At 34.2% G+C, this 20,544-nt stretch overlaps 3 protein-coding genes across 4 annotated transcripts in view; 1 reads left to right on the top strand and 2 right to left on the bottom strand.

Annotated features, from left to right (window-relative positions):
* Window positions 1-20,544, bottom strand: part of serpine2 (serpin peptidase inhibitor, clade E (nexin, plasminogen activator inhibitor type 1), member 2) — an 87,486-nt gene that overhangs the window by 33,877 nt on the left and 33,065 nt on the right. The window lies entirely within an intron of this gene.
* On the bottom strand, window positions 465-5,902 carry ap1s3a (adaptor related protein complex 1 subunit sigma 3a). The gene is made up of 5 exons (XM_065280461.2): window positions 5,759-5,902; window positions 4,437-4,615; window positions 1,831-1,939; window positions 1,004-1,141; window positions 465-879 (listed from the first exon to the last, which is right to left on the bottom strand). Exons 1-5 carry the CDS (start codon window positions 5,759-5,761, stop codon window positions 844-846), a joined length of 465 nt encoding a protein of 154 aa, XP_065136533.1. The 5' UTR covers window positions 5,762-5,902; the 3' UTR covers window positions 465-843.
* On the top strand, window positions 7,130-19,517 carry dhrs12la (dehydrogenase/reductase 12-like a). 2 transcript variants are annotated; one of them, XM_065280459.1, is made up of 10 exons: window positions 7,130-7,252; window positions 9,938-10,071; window positions 10,628-10,710; window positions 12,257-12,352; window positions 12,477-12,558; window positions 12,684-12,745; window positions 12,841-12,945; window positions 15,943-16,033; window positions 16,227-16,364; window positions 18,895-19,517. In XM_065280459.1, the coding sequence occupies exons 1-10, from the start codon at window positions 7,197-7,199 to the stop codon at window positions 19,008-19,010; spliced, it is 963 nt and encodes a 320-aa protein (XP_065136531.1). In that variant the 5' UTR covers window positions 7,130-7,196; the 3' UTR covers window positions 19,011-19,517. The 2 variants fall into 2 exon arrangements, with proteins under 2 accessions (XP_065136531.1, XP_065136532.1); XM_065280460.1 differs by lacking the exon at window positions 9,938-10,071 and having other exon boundaries at window positions 7,157-7,252.

Raw genomic sequence — 20,544 nt, 5'->3', positions numbered from 1 at the left:
ATTGGCAGCGCAGCATGAGAATTTTATGTAATATTTTAATTTTAATAAAAACCAGGGGACCCCTGGACCACCCCAGTCCCTTCTCAATTCGAAAACTGCATCAGAGACACTGTTTGCAAGAAGAGATGTCCAAAAAATGAGCAGAAACCCTTAAAGGAACAGTATGTAAGAAATTTAAATAAATTAATAATAAAATGGCCCTGATATGTCACTAGACATTAAGAAATAATTTTCATTTCAAATACTTATATCACTGACAACAGTGGTCTGGCCAGGATATTGTCATTTAAAAAGTGGAGTTGCAGCCCTCAACTGATGTTTGTGTTGTCATTTTGTGTATTGGCCACCAGTTGTGTGATTGCAGTACCAGTTTTAGTCACAATCCTACATACTGTTCCTTTAACAGTGTTTTTGTGTTTTGGTTGTTGTGATGTATTCCTGGATCAATGCTCCTGTCAAAGAACTATGCCCTATCCAAACTAACCATTAATAATAGTATCCCTCAAATCAGAGGGAAAAACAGGTTAGCAAAAATGGTATACAAGCCCCTTTCCCAATCCTAAATCTAAACCTAAAATTGACCCTAAACCGGTTCTTCAAATCTGATTGGTTGATTAAAATGTCAGACCAAAAGGGCCAACACTAATGTTCACTTTCACCCTATTGAGAGTATGTATTACAAATAATACACTTGTTTCATTTAACAATAACATTCTTACAATCTTAAATGTAGTAAAAGTGGTTTCTGTTTCAGTGCAATTATAAATGATTAATAAAATACATCCAAAGCAGGAATGTCCTGTTCTGGATTTTTGTGCAGATTGAGAAGATGAAGATGTTTCTTCAGTATGTGGGTTTGTTCATATACTCCTCCATCGTCTGCCAATAAACAGACAAAACAAATGACATTTTACGAATGCATGAATAAAACATGAAGCCGATCAATGTCAGCAGACAGGGCTAGCTCATGCAAACACACACATACGTGCCGTGTATATCTCACCTCTTGAAGAGAATCAGCCTCCTCTAATGATTTGGCCACAGACGCTTTGGATGTTTCCTGCACCTCTCCACCAATGACAAACTCATCCAGAATAAAATACGCCTTCTCGAAATTAAAAATGATGTCTAATTCACACACCTACAACACAAAGTCAAAGCATACAGTATGGAAACATGCATGCACAATAAACCACAATATACAGAAACCACAACTGCTTATTTATATAGACAATATTAAAGGAATAGTTCATCCAAAAATGAAAATTCTTTCATCATTTGTTCACCCTTAGGTTTTTATGGACTTATATAAATGTCTTTGTTCTGCTGAACACAAATGAAGATATTTTAAGCAATGTTTGTAACCAAACTTTTCTACTTTTTTCTACTATGGAAGTCAATGTTGCTTCTGTTTCCTGCTTGATTATAAATATCTTACTTTTTGTTCAGCAGAAAAAAGAAATGTATACAAGATGAAGTGATGACAGAAGTTTCATGTTTGGGTGAACTATCCGTTTAACATGTCTTGATGAAATCACAAGTGTGCAAATACATCAACATATTACCAAGAAAGTGATTCATAATATTCTGAATCAAAGGCATAACAAACACACCCACATTACAATCTCTATTTACAAAACCACCTCTTCAAAAATCACTATACTGCAGTTCATGCTTGGGGATGAATGCAGCTTGTGGTATTATCTATGACTACTTTTAGTGAATGGATTGAGCCAAAAATGACTCTGAACATCTCAGCATTGTGTATCATTGTACCCATTTCAATCTAGCGCTATGCCAGTGAGTTTTTATATGATGATTGGCTCTTACATTGCCAAAATACTGATCCAACAGCTCGACATATCTGTGCAGGAGTTCCAGTGAGATGAGCTCATTGTCCCCCTGCTCCAAACCACAACAGAAATACAGACTCGCATAACTGCAGGACAGAAGACAGAGGTCACCAGAAACTATATTTAGTGAATATATTTCACTTCTTAAATTGCCATTTAAAGGAAATTCATGACATGAGGAAATGATAAATGTTCTGCTTTGTTATACTGTATCTATATACTGTATACGGTTACATCTGAGCACAGAAAGATTCAGATAAAGTCTATAAGTTTAGTTTACGCACAATGCTGAAAAATGATACAGTTTGGTAAGTGAAACTTCCTTGGCTGGTGTACCAGACTTAGTCCCAATGTTTTTTTGCAAGATTGTGTGTACAAAACGTTATTCAGTTTCATATAGGTTGTGAAAGATCTACACACACAATGTATCTTTGAATATCCAGGAATTTTGCATTAATAAGACTTCTAATAGCTGTCCAAACACAACCCAAAAGATAACATTTTATAGATGTCTAACCATAGCCCAAAAATACATAAGATAAATCAATACATTAAACTCAACACATTGTAATCACTGTTGACTCCAATATGGCAAAAAATAAATTTCTCTGGACAAAAATATGTTTTAAATATATATGCTAAATACATTTTGTAGAAAGTAAAGCTCAATTAAATATTTTTTTTACAATAAAATTTTTAATTTGAAAATATATTTAGTTTTAACCATCATATATATTAACATATATATCAAAATGTCAGCCCAGTCTCCTGAAGATGTGTAAAACTTGTGCAATACATACGCCAAATTCCACTTTGGCGTGCATATGATACGCCAGTCCTTCCCATTCACTTAAACGGTGCATCTTTTTTTGTCGTTTTATTTATTGGTTTCTCAATTTTTTTGCTATTTTTTTCCATTTTCGCTTGGGTTTAGGGTTAGAATAACTTTTTGTTACATAAAAATGACATCCTAACCCAAACCCCAACTCTAACCCCAACTCCAAGCGACCATGGCTTAAATATGGACAAAAACATGGAGAAACCTGTATTATATAACCTCATTAAGCAAATCTAAAATCTAACCCTAAACCCAAGCGAAAATGGTTTAAAAAACAGAAAAAAATTGAGAAACCAATAAATAAAACGACAAAAAAAGATGCACCATTTAAGTGAACGGGAAGGACTGGCGTATCAAATGCACGCCAAAGTGGAATTAGGCGTATGTATTGCACGAGTTTTACACTTCGTGCTATTTATACGCATCTTCAGGAGACTGTATTGCAAAATGTATGTTAGGGGCAATAAATACAAAAAATATATTTTCCATGGCCAAAATATAAAAGTTTGTATAAAGTATAAAATGTATACATATAAAATAGAAAATCATAAGTATATTTTTGCAGTTGAAAATATATTACATATTACATTCAAACCTCTTATGTTTTTCTTCAAATGCGATGTGAAAATAAATGCCTCAAAGTATTATTTTTAAAATATATTTCAAAATGGGCAAAAAATATAATTGTGAAAAATACATTTTTGTAAACATATTTAAAAATGTATTTTAGCAAAGATTTTGTATATTTTGAAATATATTCAAAATTATATTTGAACATATATTGTTTACCATATGAGCTTTGCTTACATGATGGAATATCAGACTTCACACAAGTTTTTTGGCAAAAACGACATGTAACCAAATTTAAGTTTATTTTGGCTAGAAGTAACTGTAAAAAAATTATTTGCTGCCTTAAAATTTTTTGTTAAATTAACTCAGATTTAGAAGTCATTTTATCTTACTATTATTTATCTTGACTAGAGTTGTTCAAACTTCTATAACTGTTATAAGTCAACTTCATCTTGTAAGTTGTAGCAACTCATCTTGTCAAGATAAATAATAGTAAGTTGACATGACTTGTTAACCTGAGTTGAAAAAATGCTGAATTTTAGTCAAATCAACTTTTTTTGCTTTAACTAATATTATAAGATAAACAATTTCAACTTATTTTTCTTAGTTATGTCAACTTATCACAGGTCAAAACTTAAAAGAGTAGGTTGAATTGACTTGTAAAACTGAGTTGTTTTGCTGCATTTTTTAAAAGTGCACTTACTATAATATAATTAAATATAATATTATCTAATATATTATAATATAATGTGATGTAATAGAATAGAATGTAATAGAATGTGATGTAATAGAATAGAATGTAATAGAATGTGATGTAATAGAATAGAATATGATGTACAGAACAGAATGTAATAGATTGTAATGTAATAGAACAGATTGTGATGTAATAGAACAGAATGTAATAGAATAGAACGTGATGTAATAGAATTAAACTAAAAAATGTAAGGTAGCAAATAATTTTTTACAGTGTAGCCGGACTATATCCGGTCTATAGTTAACCTAGACAGTCAAATGACTCTTATCGCCTGCTGGGTGTAAAGACACACAAGACGTGTACCGTAAAGAAAAGGCTGGACTGCTGATCATTAACTTCAAAGGTCAAAGGTTCTGTTAAACTATTCTGCTGGAAAAAGTAACAGGAATGTGGAAAAGAAAGAGAGAAGATGACGTCTGACCGGCGATAAACAATCTTTAGGTCTCTCCACTGTAGGAAGTTGCAGGCTTTCGGAGGTCGTGCCAGCACTAGATAGGTGACGTCCCTTATGATCTTCTTCTTGTCTCGATCGCTGAGAGGCGTGAACCATTTCTGCAGTCGCAGTTTGCCCTGACGGCTGAACAGCAACAGGAAACGCATCTACAGCAGAAACACACAGACATCATCATAAAAGAGTCTGAAATCGTGCCTGAAACTTTTTTTTTTGGGATTGTAATAAAGCTGTAATGTGATATACAATGTACATGAATGTTCTGCAAAGTCATTCTGGATGCCATTGTTAGATATTAAAACATTAAATCAAGTGGCAAATGTTGCTTAAGCTTTTCTTAAAACTAACTTTTACCGTACAGCATCACCATCAGAATGTTCATAACTATACCAACAGTATTTAAGGCTAACTGTGTGCTACTCCAATCACACACACATAACCAATGACACACACTGTCAGCCTCCTACAGATCTCACGCTAAAGACGGAGAGAGAATCGGCGCAATGTGCAAGACGTCTTACTGAGACCCAGTGGGAATCTGTGTTTGACATTTTAGGGCTGTTGCCAAGAGCCAGCATCCATGTTGTCAACAAATGCACACTGGCACGACACAATAAACACATTACCCAGCAGTCTAAATCAAAGCTTCTATTGTTTCGAAGGGTAATATAATGAACCTATAGCTAAATGTAGGCTATATAATACATAACCAAGATTTTGATATGTTCCTCAACTCGAACATGATACTAGCAAAGGTCATGGCTTTAATTTCAAAGAGTAGGCTACTTTGAATGACATTAAATAAGAGCATGGGCCGGATGCATTAAATGTAAATACTTTGCACAGAATAACAAATGCATGATACAAACTGTGAAATTTTTAGGAAGAAACTTTAAACGAATTGTAACCTTTGATGGAGGACGCACACGCGCGCGCGCGCACACAAACACTGCTTAATGGGTGGTGACCAACGTGAAGGTAAAACAGTACGTGGATGTCATTGGTGTGTTATTAACCAGGCAAAGAGATAAAAGCAATAAATACATAATTGTGTTTGTTTTAGATAGAAACAGAAACACAAAAGACCCTGTTATCAGCAAACGAACAGAGAGTCTGTGTGAACTAGAGACAGTCAGATCCTAGGCACACAACTTTAAAAATAAAAATACAAATGCAAAGCTCTGCCTGACCTCAATTTGAATGTTCCTCGTGTGTTTATGATCGGCTGAGGAAAATTATAAAAACATTATTAACACTAACGACCAGCAACATTCGCACGTGTGTAACCTCACCATCCTGACACTCCAAACTTCCGCAGATCCTAAAGGTCCACTCGTGGATTGATGCACGGATTCATGTCCAGCTGGTCACGGGTGGGTTTGGGTCACTCACAGCTCGACCCCAGTGTTGATCTCTTTCTGCTTCCTCACAGGTGCGCGCCCACAACAGGTGCGCGCAGAGGGCGTGGCAGAGACCTGTGCGCGCCTGTGATTGGTGGATGTCTGCTGGGTTTACCTGAGTACATATTTTCCACTACAACAAATCCCCATGTGTTTCTTAATGCATTTTAATAACCGCTCATTTGTAGCCTCATGGTTAAAATAAATAAATACAACTTAGAATTAAGATTCAAAATAAGATTAATATAATTCATGTTGTTAAAAATGAATTCATCATATATAAGGCTATTATTATCATACAATCTGCATGAAAGGAAATATCGGGATATGCTATTTAAGGTAATAAAAACGCTTTAAAGCATGTTTGTCATTAACTTATTTTAGCTTAAACACTTAAAATCACAAAAATTAGGTTTCTGTAACACTTTTAGTGATTTTACCAACAACAGCCACTAGGTGTCAACAGTTTGCTGCATAATCTTGTCACAAATTAATTAATTACTGTTATTGCATTATTATTAATGCAAAAAGGTTTTGAAATATAAACTCTAATTTTACAAAGCTTTCCAATGATATATAGGTTGTCAAGATTTTTGAAGATTTATAGATTTATTTTAAATGATATTAGAATTATGAATATATAATAATTAATATGTATTTCTCCGGGTTTAGTGACATTTAGCAAACTGACTGTTACTATACAACTTCTATCAATAAATGGCCTTGAAATAACAAAACTACGTTCTTAGAGTTTTCAAACAATATATAACTAGTTAGTCAAGATCACATTTATAGAATATTAGTGTTAGAAATATATATAATCATTCAAACTGTATTTATATATGGGGTCAGTGACTTTTAACCAAATGACTGTCAATATATAATCAATTTATATTCTCAAATGGCCTTAAAATATAAAAACTACATTTTTAGAGCTTTCAAACAATACATAGTTTGTCAAGATTATTTCAGGTTTATATGATGCACTTAACACCTTATGCCCACCTGTTGGCCCGTGACATTTTAGAAAATTATTCTTATTACGTCATTATTTTAGCAAAATGGTGATTAAGGGTTAAAATAGTTGTATCTATAAAGATCTCAGAGATATTCTCATATATCAAACACACTGTGAAAGATAAAAACTATTCCTCACATGAACCCAGCAGTAGTTGTGTTATTTCTCTCATCACCGGTAGATGGCACTGTGTGTGTCACCCCTCGGTGAGTGGCGTGGTGGGGCACTCATGTGACCCCAGTGATGGTTAAAAGCACCGGCGAGCATCCACGAGCACAACGGGTGACCTGAGCGTCGGTTCGGGGTGTGAGGATGTCTCTGTACCGGAACTCAGCATGGTTTCTCAAAGGACTCAACGAATTCACCAAGTAAGAGATTGCATCTGAAAATATCTCCAGAATAACACTGCACCTTATTAACAAATACTATTACATACGAAGTTATGGTTTTGCGAGTCAATTCAACATACTAATTTATGTTTTGGCTTAAAAAAGTTGATATAACTTATAAATTGAAAGTTTAAGTTGAAATTGTGTAACTTATTTTTCAGGTAAATATGTTTTGATTTGACAAAAATGCTACGATTTTTTTTTACAATATATGCTTAACTGTATAATAGAAATGACTATCTTGACCACCTGTTGCATAGAGAGCAACCACAGTGTAAAAAAGCAGCATTTTTGTCAAATCAACACATATATTTGTTACTTTACCTAAACAAATTAAGTTAAACAATTTTTTACTTATTTTTCTTAGTTATGTCAACTTATTACACGTCAAAACTTAAAATACTAAGTTGAATTGACTTGCAAAACCAAGTTGTTTTAACTTCATGCTGCTTTTTGTTAAAGTCCACTTACTAATATAATGTGATGTAATATATTGTGATGTAATAGAATAGAATAGAATAGAATAGAATAGAATAGAATAGAATAGACATAGATTAGAATAGAATAGAATAGAATAGAATAGAATAGAATAGACATAGAATAGAATAGAATAGAATAGAATAGAATAGAATAGAATAGAATAGAATAGAATAGGACGATTTTTAGGTTAAGCTTCTGCATAATCTCTATGGTTCTGATCTTAAATTTCATTGTAATTTATTAAAATGTTTGGATGTTCATCATAGATATCCCAGCTTGAAAGATCTTTTAAATGTTGTATTAAAGTACATGATGTAGTGATGGGCTATTACTGTATAAAATAAATTTATCAGCTTATTTGTCTAATACAGTGGTTCTCAAATTGGGAACGGTGGCCTCCTGGGAGGCTCTGAGATGGTACCATGGAGGTTTTATGACATTTTATGAAAAAAATAATTTATCATTAATTCTGTGTAATTAAATCTCAGAAAAATAAGCCTTTAACCAACAGCACTACATTATTTAATTACATAATTTAATATTTTAGTTTAATTCAAATATCAAGTTTTGGAAGGTTTTATGTCAATTTTCTTTGGGGGGGGCACATAGGGATGCACCGAATACAAGGGGGGGCCGCATGCCGAAAAAGTTTAAGGATAACTGTTCTAACACATACATGTTTGTTTTTTTAGACAGTATACAGTAATGCATGCATACTTCAAAAACACAGAATGTGTTATTTATGTGGGCAATTCCAACGTTATAGACGTGACATTTTAAAACTTGTAATATAATTTCTCAGAGCATGCATTTATTACCAATAAAGTGTTTCCAATATAGAGGAACATGCATGCGCTATAGACGTGACAAAAAAGGACACGTTTTTGAAAGACAAAATACTTTGTAGAAATTATGTGAATTAAAATCACACAAACCAAACAAGAAAGCAATAATACCCAATAAATGGAGAAGGGACAGCTCTCCAAAGAACATTTATTTTTATTTTTTGTATGCTCATTTATGAAGAAGAAAGAGCATTATGGACATCACATTTCTCTGTTATGGACGTAACATTTCTAAAATTTGCACTTGGAAAATAATTTAAAAAATATTTAAAACTTTAATAGAGACTTTGCATGGGTATTTAAACCACCAAATATTTAAATCTGAGATATCAGTGGTTTAAGACTTTGGGTAAAAAACTTTAATAGAGACTTTGTATTTAAACCACCAAATATTTACATCTGAGATATCAGTATGGTTAAAGACTTTTCATTTAAAGACTTATACCTTTCTTGTTTTCCTTCAATTCAGTGTCACCCTGGTTTACGCCCTCATGCTCCATAATAGCTCACACATCACCCGTAACAGTGCATGCATTTACCGAGAAAATCTTGTTGCCCCCAGCACCTCTTTGTGCCTCATCATCTCTCCGCCCCGGTGGCTACCGGCCTGGCACACGCGGACAATGCCGGTCTTTGAGTTCGGGTCAATAGCACAAGGGCCGCTGATACCGGGAGCACCAGTATCAGAGGGCCCACTGATGGCTGGCGCTCATTAGCTAAGCGATGACGCAAGGCCAGACTTCAAGACAGCGATTCTTAACTGGTTTTACTTCAGGACCCAGACACTGTAATATATACTGGACAAAAATCACAGTATAAAACAAAATATTTAACTGCATAGGCCAAACACAAGGTACAAATTATAAAGCCGAATGGGACAGTTTTGATTTCTAAATGATTTCATGCTCTCATTAGCAAATAACTGAAAGTCACACAAACTGTTAAAGTCAACACCTATTTTGGCTTTCATAGACAGATGCATTTAACTGAATGCACAGCCTTTGATCTCATCAATAAAAGATACAGGAAACATTTGCTCCATTTAAAAGTTTCTTCTCCATTTGCATCTATAATTTTGTTCCCTGCTGCTTTAACTCGCTGCTTTAAGGCACTTTGGCTGTAATTTCACATTAAAACTATGATTTTGATTTTCCACCTTGACCGAGCGTGATATTAAAAAGTTTTAGATGAATGCATGCCAGTATGTGAGCTAATTAGTGAGTTGAAGTAATGGGGCAGTGTGTTTGAGATCTAAACAGATGTCACCGGGTTCAAAGCTGCCACAGATAATTGCGAAACCCTGTCACGTATCAAAATTAATGAAACCTCTGCGTTCCAGGGGGGGATTCGTGTCTGCTTCTAAAAACTTTGTGGAGAAAGACCTGGAGACGTCGATGGCTGGCCGATCCTTCATGATCACTGGAGCAAACAGTGGCATCGGTAAAGCGACTGCCATGGCCATCGCAAAGAAAGGTGACAACAGCAAACCCTGCAGATAGCATATTGAAATTTCCCCACAGGTTTTAAATGATTACAGGTGGTGAACACTACAGGGCCGAGTATAATATCAAGTATCTCTCCAGAGAGATTTTGGTAGAAGATATGATCTCTTGAAGCATCCTTAATAAAGCTCTTAAAGAAATGGTTTTCTACACAAAGCCCACGACTCGGCTGCAGGAAACTTCTCAAGTCAAGGAAACATTTTGTAATTGTATACTGTCACCAAGAGATTTCTTCACTTAAGGGGTTTCTAGCAGCCAGCTACAGACCTAAACTCCATTGAATACCTCTGGGATAGGAACGTTGGCTGTACACAACATCAATGCCCAACTTCATTGATGCTTTTGTGTCTCATTGGAAGCAAATCCCTACTACAACATCTAATGAAAAACTTTCCTTACTAGATAAGCACTGTTGTAGCACTAAAGGAAGGGCAAATGCTGTATCAAGCACATTATATGCATACTTTTGGCCATTTAGTGTACATACATGAATGAATGTAACCGGTTGACACTCTCTTTATTTCAAGGTGGTACGGTCCACATGGTCTGTAGAAATAAAGACAAGGCAGAAGAAGCCCGAGCTGAGATCGTCAAAGATTCTGGAAATAAAGTATGTGTGCATTTTTGTTGTGACGTACAATGCATTGCAGTACATGGTATACATTTAAAATGTGTGTACAAAACCTTCACCCTAAACAATGCTGGGTTATGTTCAACCCTGTATTGGATCAAAAAGGGATGAACTCAACCCATGTTGTAATATATATATAATTTTTTTTTTTTTTTTTTTTTTTTCAAAATATTTGCTGAAATGCCAAATGGCAAAATATTTTATGGCAACTTTTTGTATGTTTTAAAAATAAATTTTAAAGCAAGGAAATATATTCAAGTCGCATTGGAAGAAAAAAATTATGTTTATGTTACAAACATGTAAAGCAGGTTTCAAAGGGTGTAAATTAAAAATATTTACAATTTAAAAATATATACTTTATAAATTATGTTGTATTTAGCATTTATTTAAAATATATATGGATCAAGAATACAATTCTTGCCATATGGATAGTAAATTTTGAAATGTATTTGCTTGCCCTTAAAATACATTTTTAAATATCTTTAGTTTTAACCTTCATATATATAACATTTTCAAATTAAAAAATATACTTAGCATATATTTAAAACATATTTTGGCCAGAGTTTTTTTTTTTCAAAAATATATTTAGCATAATATTTAAAACATATTTTGGGCAGAGTTTTTTTTTCAAAAATATATTTAGCATATATTTAAAACATATTTTGGCCAAAGTTTTTTTTTCAAAAATATATTTAGCATAATATTTAAAACATATTTTGGGCAGATTTTTTTTTTTCAAAAATATATTTAGCATATATTTAAAACATATTTTGGCCAAAGTTTTTTTTCAAAAATATATTTAGCATAATATTTAAAACATATTTTGGGCAGATTTTTTTTTTCAAAAATATATTTAGCATATATTTAAAACATATTTTGGCCAAAGTTTTTTTTTCAAAAATATATTTAGCATAATATTTAAAACATATTTTGGGCAGATTTTTTTTTCAAAAATATATTTAGCATATATTTAAAACATATTTTGGCCAGAGTTTTTTTTTATACATTTAGCATATATTTAAAACATATTTTGGGCAGTCTTATTTTTTAAAATATATTTAGCATATTTAAAACATTTTTTGGGCAGTATTTTTATATATATATATATATATATATATATATATATATATATATATATATATATATATATATATAGCATATATTTAAAACATATTTTGGGCAGAGTCTTTTTAAAAATGTATATATTTAGCATATATTTAAAACATATTTTGTCCAGAGGTGTTTTTTTTCTTTTTCAAAAATATATTTAGCATATATTTAAAACATATTTTTGGCCAGAGAATTTTTTTTTTTTTTGCCATATGTTGTCTAGTGAAATGCTTGGTTATGACTTCTCCTCACAGTTTGTGATAAAAAATGAAAATAATAATAATAATAAAACTCACATGGCGCTCAGGCCCTAAAAGTCAAAGAAATCAAAAAACTTAATATTAGGAAAATTAAGATTTAAAAAAATTAAACATCTGTAGGTTGAAAATTATGGCATCTGTGGTCTTTGTTTCAGGAAATCTATGTGCATATTTTGGATCTGTCTGAAACCAAGAAGGTTTGGGAGTTTGCTGAGTCTTTTAAGAAGAAGTACAAAACCCTCAATGTTCTGGTGACGCCTCACATCTCTCTCCTAAATGCTTACATATATTATGTGTTGATGAACTATATTATTTATGAATAATGACTGAGTGTCGGTTAGTTTCTCATCTAATCTATTGATTTGAATGAGACAGATCAATAACGCTGGCTGCATGATGACCAAGAGGGAAGTTAATGGTGAAGGTTTGGAGAAAAGCTTCGCCAGCAACTCCCTGGGTGAGTTAACACACACACACAAACAGCTCAATATCATCTACAGACAGTCCTATTATATTAACTGCGTGTTTTGTATTCTCCACAAACCTCATTGTCATATCGGCTTGATGTGTGCGGTTGCACAGCCGTCTACATCCTCATCAAGAGCCTCGTTCCTCTGCTGGAGAAAAGTCCTGACCCCAGAGTCGTGAGTAAACCAAACACACAGACAAACAGAGAGCGAGAAAAGAGGGATCATACAGGTCATCTTTATCTCTCGCTCTCTCTCTCTCTCTCTCTCAGATAACAGTCTCATCAGGTGGGATGCTGGTGCAAAAATTGCGGACAGGAAACCTGCAGTCTGAGAGGGGGCGATATGAAGGCACTATGGTGTACGCACAAAACAAGGTAGACACACACACATTATAAAAGTCAGGATTTGTACACACACAGAGAAACCTTTTGAACTATATATCCATGTAAAAAATATTTAAGTATCCACCTTATTTTTGACATAAATGTGTGCGCCGCCATCTTTGAGCTCCTTTGTGTAAGACCTCCGGTGAGCCACTAAAGCTAATGGTAGTCACATTACGAAGGACACAGGTGTGCCATTTTGACTAACTAGTTAATGTTTATTATGAAATACATATTTTTTGCAGTTACGGGTTGCCATTAAGCTGGTACAAACACATCTCTACGAAACATTAGTTTAACCATAATATACGCACAAGAGTCAAATGTGTATGTGGTGCATGTGCACCCATGATCTGTATCCACACATCCATCCAGTAAAACCTTTTAAAGACACTGCCAGTAAACAATAAATACAATAATTGTTGAAATTAGTACAAAAATGTTTTACAAAAACAGTACAGAATGTTTATGTAGATGACATAAACTGCTAATAAAGTAAAAATAATAATAAAGTATTTTTGCTATGTTTTAAATTAAACAGCAAAAGGTCATGTCTCCCTCTAATGCACTATGTAATAAAATATAACATATGCATATTTAACACAAAACTAAAATATAACTAAATAAATGTAATTCATTTTTATTGCAGGTTGTACTTGTCACATAACTCAAACATTATTACAGTCAATTAAACATTGACGTAAAAAACAACACACAACAGTGGGACACTTTAAACATACGCATGAACAATGTTACAAACACAAATTCTTGGTCTGTTTAGGTACAAACACTTGACTTACTTTCCCACTGTACAGATACTGGTATGTGTTTTTATAGTTGCGCATTAAAGACCCGTCAACCCCGAGCAACAACATTAAATAATTGAATATATCTTCATATGATGTATCAGCCAGTTCTTAATTTCATCCTCACACCGGGTTATTCATGGCAGGTGTAGAAAATATTTACCATAACTGTTTAAATAAGATTTATGCGTGCTCCCACGACACTGTTTTCTATCGGCTGGATATTGAAACAGAAGTCTCTCACAGAAAAAGGAAATGCGTCACATCACTTACTTCCACGTTCGAAATAAGGTGGATATTTTACTATAGTAAACTACAGTAAATTGTAGTGTACACTCTATAAACAAACGGTGCTAAATAGCACTAAAAGTGGTTCTTGGCTTGTAATCATAGAGGAACCATTTTAAGTGACATATAGCACCGATGAAGCACCTGTGTAGAACCATATTGTGCTATTTAGGACCATATGTGGTGCTATATGACCCACGTATGGTTCTTCATAGGTGCTATATAGCACAAAAAATGGTTCCCCTATGATTACGAGCCAAGAACCAGTTTTAGTGCTATTTAGCACCGTTTGTTTTTTGGAGTGTAGGAATTATATCTTTACTATATTATTCTGTAGTATTAACTACACTGTAAAAAAAATCCGTAGAAACTACAATGTTATTGCAGCTGGGTTGCCGGTAATTTACCGTAGATTTACATTTATGTTATTTACTGGCAAGAGTTTGTTCAAAGTTAAATAAATTTTAAATATTAACAAGTATTTGTCTTTACAGAATAAAACTATACTATAACAGCCTCATGCAAAGCATTCTGGGAACCAGAAATCATCATCAACCTTTTTCTGTTTTTTGCTTCAGATTTTGTTTCCCAGAATGTTTTGCTTGATGCTGTTTTTTTAGTTTTACTCTGTAAAGACAAAGACTTGTAAATGTTAAATGTTCATTTAACTTTGAACAAAATGTTGCCAGTAAATAACACAAATTTAAATCTACGGTAAATTACCGGCAACCCAGCTGCAATTTCTACAGATTTTTTTTACAGTGTATACACTGTAAAAAATGCAGCATTTTTGTCAAATCAACATATATTTTATGTTACATTTACTTAACAAATTAAGTTAAACAATTTCAACTTGTTTTTATAAGTTATATCAACTATATCAGAAGTAAAAACCTAAAATAGGTTGGAGCCGATGGTGTAGTGGGCAGCGACATGTTGTGCTTTCGCACTTTCGGCGACCCGAGTTCGATTCCCGGCTCGTGGTCATTTGCCGATCCCATACCCTGTACTTTCATGTCCTCCTTAATCACTGTCAAATAAAGGCAAAAATGGCCAAAAACATATAACTTTAAAAACTAAAATAGTAGATTTAATTTTTAAAGTTGTTTTAACTTTATGCTGCATTTGTTTTTACAGTGTAGAAAATTGATAAACTGTAGTAAATAGTGTAGTATGCTTTAATATTAAAAATGGAAAGGTTAAAAAGACGTTATAAAAAATTATTTGCTGCCTTAAACTTTTTGTTGAAACTCCGATTTACAAGTAATTTTAACTTACTATTATTTATCTCACACCAGGTTATACATGTCATGTGTAGTAAATATTTACCATAACTGTTTAAATAAGTTTTATGCGTGCTCCCACGACACTGTTTTCTATCGGCTGGATATTGAAACGAAAGTCTCCCACAGAAAAAGGAAATATGTCACTTACTTCCGCGTTCGAAATAAGGTGGATACTTAACTATAGTAAACTATAGTCAAGATAAATAATAGTAAGTTGACATGACTTGTAAACCGGTGTTTAACGTTGATTTAATTTTAAGGCAGCAAAGATTTTTTACAGTGATGGATTTGACAACAGTGTAGATACAACTGTATATGTTTAAATCTAAAAAAGGGACTTTATAACGTCTTTATACTTAAAGATGATTTCATAACCCCTGCCCATCCTTAAACTCTCACACAAACCTTCTGGCGTTACTAGATTCTGATAAAACATTAATCATTTATGAACCTTTATGAGAGTTCGGCAAGATAGTTTAGTTTAAGTGTACTACAAGTGAACTTTAGACTGAAATGTCTTTGTAGTTCAGTGAATTTATTTAAGTGATTTTAGTCTCTGTTTGTAGTTTTAGTGATATTCTGCATGTTATATGTTTGCACTTTTTCAGAGGCAGCAGGTTGTGATGACAGAGCAGTTTGCAAAAGCTCATCCCAACATACATTTCTCTGTGATGCACCCAGGCTGGGTTGACACGCCAAGTAATCACACACATATATTACATAAAATCATTATTTACATAAATTTGTATTTGTATGTTTTTTACAACAAAAGCAGTTTACAGAAATATTTATAGACTTGTAGAGATTATGTGTATGCAACAATGCACAACAGCTCAGTAAACCTGATTGTTAATCTTGTATATCTGTATACTTGTTATATCTCTCCCTGTAGCTATTGCGAACGCAATGCCTGACTTCCACAGCTCAATGAAGGAGCGTTTGAGGACACCAGAGCAAGGGGCCGACACGGTCGTGTGGCTCGCTGTATCCGAAGCGGCTGTCAAGAATCCCAGCGGGCGTTTTTATCAGGGTGAGCAAACACACAAGCACACACACAATGGCTGTGATACAAAACCTGGTGAGGTACCTCAAGTGTGACTTAAAACCCCCTACATAGGTAGCGATGCACGAAAAAAGCCTTAATTAGACTGGACTATTTTAACAACATGTTTTTGGCACTGAATGTATTTATATGCATTTTGGGATTGCCCTCTCGATTCTGCCTTAAATTTGTGTCAAAATGCAGCACAAATGTGTTACTCACATTCTGGACAATGACACCCAAGTTGCAGTTCACTGGGTTTTGAAACAGAGCCTGCATCTTTCTTTTCATCTTTATCACCCATCTGCGTTTCGAAATGAAGGAAGTAAGTCTTTCACGAGACAAAGAACCGATAAAAGATGCCCATGGGAGAGAGAAAAGCAGGGTGAAAAACAGAACAGAGAGAAAATGAGAGGGATTAAATGAAGAATGGACAGATGAGAGCATGACAATGAAAGTGAAAGAAAGACACTGAGAGGAGGAGGAGAGATGAGCAGAAGGAGATGAAAGGAGAAAAGAGAGAGAGATTAAGAAAGGGAGAAAATGTGTTGGCAGTTCTCCAATGCAGCTGTAGCGGGTGGAGCTTTAGTACCAGACACGGCCCAGGCACACACCTCTGACCCTGCGCACAGCAAACCAAACGGGACCACATATTTTTATAGGCCGACACATTTTTAAAAGCCTCTCTGGTCCGACATGAGAGTCGGACGCTCTAACAAGGACCCTAAAGGCGACGAGTTATACGTCTGGTGCTGTTGGAATCCTTTTCATTTATTTTTTGGCTGTTTTCGCGCTGAAATAGACTATTGGTGCTTGGCGACATTTGGAAAATATGGGCATGGATTAATAAAGGATCACGACATAGATGTGCTGTCACTTATTGTCACACCAGCGGTAGCGCTGACAGTAATACTCTCTTGTTTGCAGTATTGCGTGGCAGTGTTTTTACTTGTATTAAATTATATTTATTTTAGGCTATTTATATGGCCGTTTGATGACCATTAATTATGGGAGGGGATAAATTAGTATTAGTATTATTATAAAAATTAATTTATATTAAAAATGATTTATCAGAGGCAAGGATATACACTAAAAAAACAAACTTCCCCACCCCTGTCCTAAGGTGACATTGGAGTAAAAAAATCTAAATTTTTGTTTCATGTGCTCTTCATGTGCAGAATTATTTTTTAAAGTTTAGTTTCGCGTGCTCACGTGAATCTGTGGCGTGCACATGTGAATCTAAAGCGAAATTTTCACGTGCAAACACCAAAGATTTACATGTGCACGCGAAACTAAATGCAATAGTTTCACGTGCGCACGCAAAAACTAAACTTTATTTAATTTTCTCTCTATGTCCTCTTAGGGGCTCCGTACATTCAAATAAAACATCTGAGTTAATTTAACTTAAGCTTATAAAATCCATTCAACTAAAACATACAAGTAAAATGAATTTAAATTTATTTGTTGTAAGGAATACCCACAATCCTTTGCGTCAGAATATTTTTATTCTTTTAAGCTTTTTCATAGAATAAGAACTGAATTTTGTGAGGTCACCGTTCAGTTGTTTCCTTACATGATCCCTGTTCAAAACATTTTATTGTATAGTTAGTCATGAATTTTGTGTTATAATGCCGTTTATAACATTAAGAGTAAATAAGATTTATTTAATTTTTTTAGGACAGCAATGCTTCAATATTAAAAAAGTAATAGACTTTACCTAAACGATTAAAATAAATCTAAATTCTATTTTAATAAAAATAATTAAGTGACATTTACTTAATTATTTAACAAATGTTTTTCATGCATTATTAAGTAGATTTTATTTGATTTTAGTTGGTAAGTTGTAATTTAAAAACGCAGTTAGTTTCACTTAAAAAAGTTTTTGCAAATTGTGCAAATTGTCAGTGTAAAAACCAGAGCGGGGATAATCCCCCCAGCAAATCGCACCCTTGCGATGAGTGTATTTGACTTTATGCAGCACCGTGCATGCGGATGATATCAAATACCGCAAGAGCATCGCGAAAGCATATACAGCAGTCGACTCCCGAATCGCTTTTGCGGTATTTTGATGTCATGTGCTTGTCAGACGCATGAAGTCGAACACACCTTTTCTGTCTTGTCCTCCAACCAAACATACAGCGCTGTATTTAAAGAATGATCACTAACATGACCGTGTATATGTGAGAAGGCCATTTGCGTTTTCATTGGAAATTTGCGATATGTTCCTTTTTCGAATTTTCGCCTTTAAAACCACCTCACCCGAGCGTAAAACTTTTTTGCGATATATGGGAGTTTTTGCAAAATTGATGTGTTTCCAACGTTATCTCATGGCAATTTGTATGTATTTTACGAGGTGGCTAATTCATAGTAAATTGTATGACCATATGCGTACATTTTTGTACGATTTGCCTTGACCCCTGTGGCATTGGGGTTAGGGACTTTGCGGTTTCAATTTTGGTAACGGAAACGCAGCTAATGACTGTATCCTTATGTCTTTGTATGATTTTTTCTGCTTCAGATCGACGGATGGTGTCATCTCACCTTCCTTTGGCCTGGACGCACAGTTCACAGCAGGAAGATCAGAAGTTTATGAGCGTGATGGATGACCTTGCCAAGACCTTTCAGTCTCACTAAATCTGTCCAATATGAAACACTTGCAACACAAATATAGATGTAGACAACTAACAAACAGCTCTAATATAGTGTTTAACTGTCTAATGAGTAAAAGCAGTGTGGATGTAGGCTACTTACAATATAAACCTCACATCAAACCTTAAGCATCTGCAGATAGATTAAATGTCCTCTAGAACTCTGAAAGTTTGAAGGTGTAAAAAAAACTCAATCAATTAAAAATCACGCTTTTGTCTGTTATCAAAATGAATTCTTTTTTTATTCACATTTCATTCTCTCCTCTCATTGGTTCTGATAGAAACAGGAATTGTTCTTTTCTGACAGCTTACTGGTCCCAGCACCATGTGATCAATCTTAACCAATCACAGTGCACTTCCGCTCTTACTGTGTCGGTGACTCCAACGAATCAGGTCAATCTGGTGGGAACCCGCTCTGACCGGAGTCACCCTATAGCTGTCAATCAATCACTCACAGCCAATCACCTGGTGGCGTCCAGGAAGCTGACTGAAACAGATTTCGTGATTTTGGGAGGTTGTGCTTTGGCTTTAAAGCGGTCACCTGATGTTCCAGAGAATGAGGAAGTGCTAAATCATTATTGCTGCGTCTGAAATCGAGTACTGTGTTTATCATTACAACAGTCATAATGTATCCGTCCTGTGTTCATTGTCACGTGACCTGTATGTCCTTTGACCTACGATGTAATCATAACAACCGCGACCATACGTATGCTTTGTTTAACAACTGTAAAATACATTTTATGGTACCTAGAACACTCAAATAGCCGCCTGGTTCGTAAATTTCAGTTTTTTGTAAAGCTTTGTCGAATGCGTACTTAAAAATGCAATCGAAGGTACGAGGTTATCTGGGCACTTTTTGGTTATTGTTTTTCGAATACTGTGAAAAACTCGACTCTCATATTTATTTTCGCGTACTACATAGTATGGAAGTAGGCGATTTCAGACGCAGCTTATCTGTTCGGACAATAACATTTCATTACATTTCTGCATATACAGATTGGGTGATGATTAATTACAACATGACTGTTCTTGTCAAGCACTTGTCTTTACTAAAAATATTTAAAGGTGTGGTGAAAGTGTGATGATGTATGAGGCGGATGTTAAAGTTAATAAAAATAATTAAAAATTAAGCTTATATTTAAGACTATTAACATTTGTTATTTTCCTGAATGTTAAAATCTGTGTAAATGATATTAAAGGGGACATTTCACAAGACTTTTAAGACGTAAAAATAAAACTTGGTGTGGTCCCCAGAGTACATATGTGATGTTTTAGTTCAAAATACCATATAGATAGTTTATATAAAATTGTCACTTTGTAGGTGTGAGCAAAAATGTGCCGTTTTGGGTGTGTCCCTTAAAATGCAAATGAGCTAATCTCTGCACTTAATTGTTGGATACTGCCGATTAAGGGCGGTATTATTATAATAAGATCCCCTTCTGACAACACAAGAGGAACCAAATTTCAATGACCTATTTTTTCACATGCTTGCAGAGAATGGTTTACCAAAACTAAGTTAT

The sequence above is a fragment of the Paramisgurnus dabryanus genome, chromosome 8 (assembly GCF_030506205.2).
Source record: "Paramisgurnus dabryanus chromosome 8, PD_genome_1.1, whole genome shotgun sequence".
Lineage (NCBI taxonomy): Eukaryota > Metazoa > Chordata > Actinopteri > Cypriniformes > Cobitidae > Paramisgurnus > Paramisgurnus dabryanus.
The sequence above is the reverse complement of the archived record's forward strand: the minus strand, read 5'-3'. Positions and strand labels throughout refer to the sequence as shown.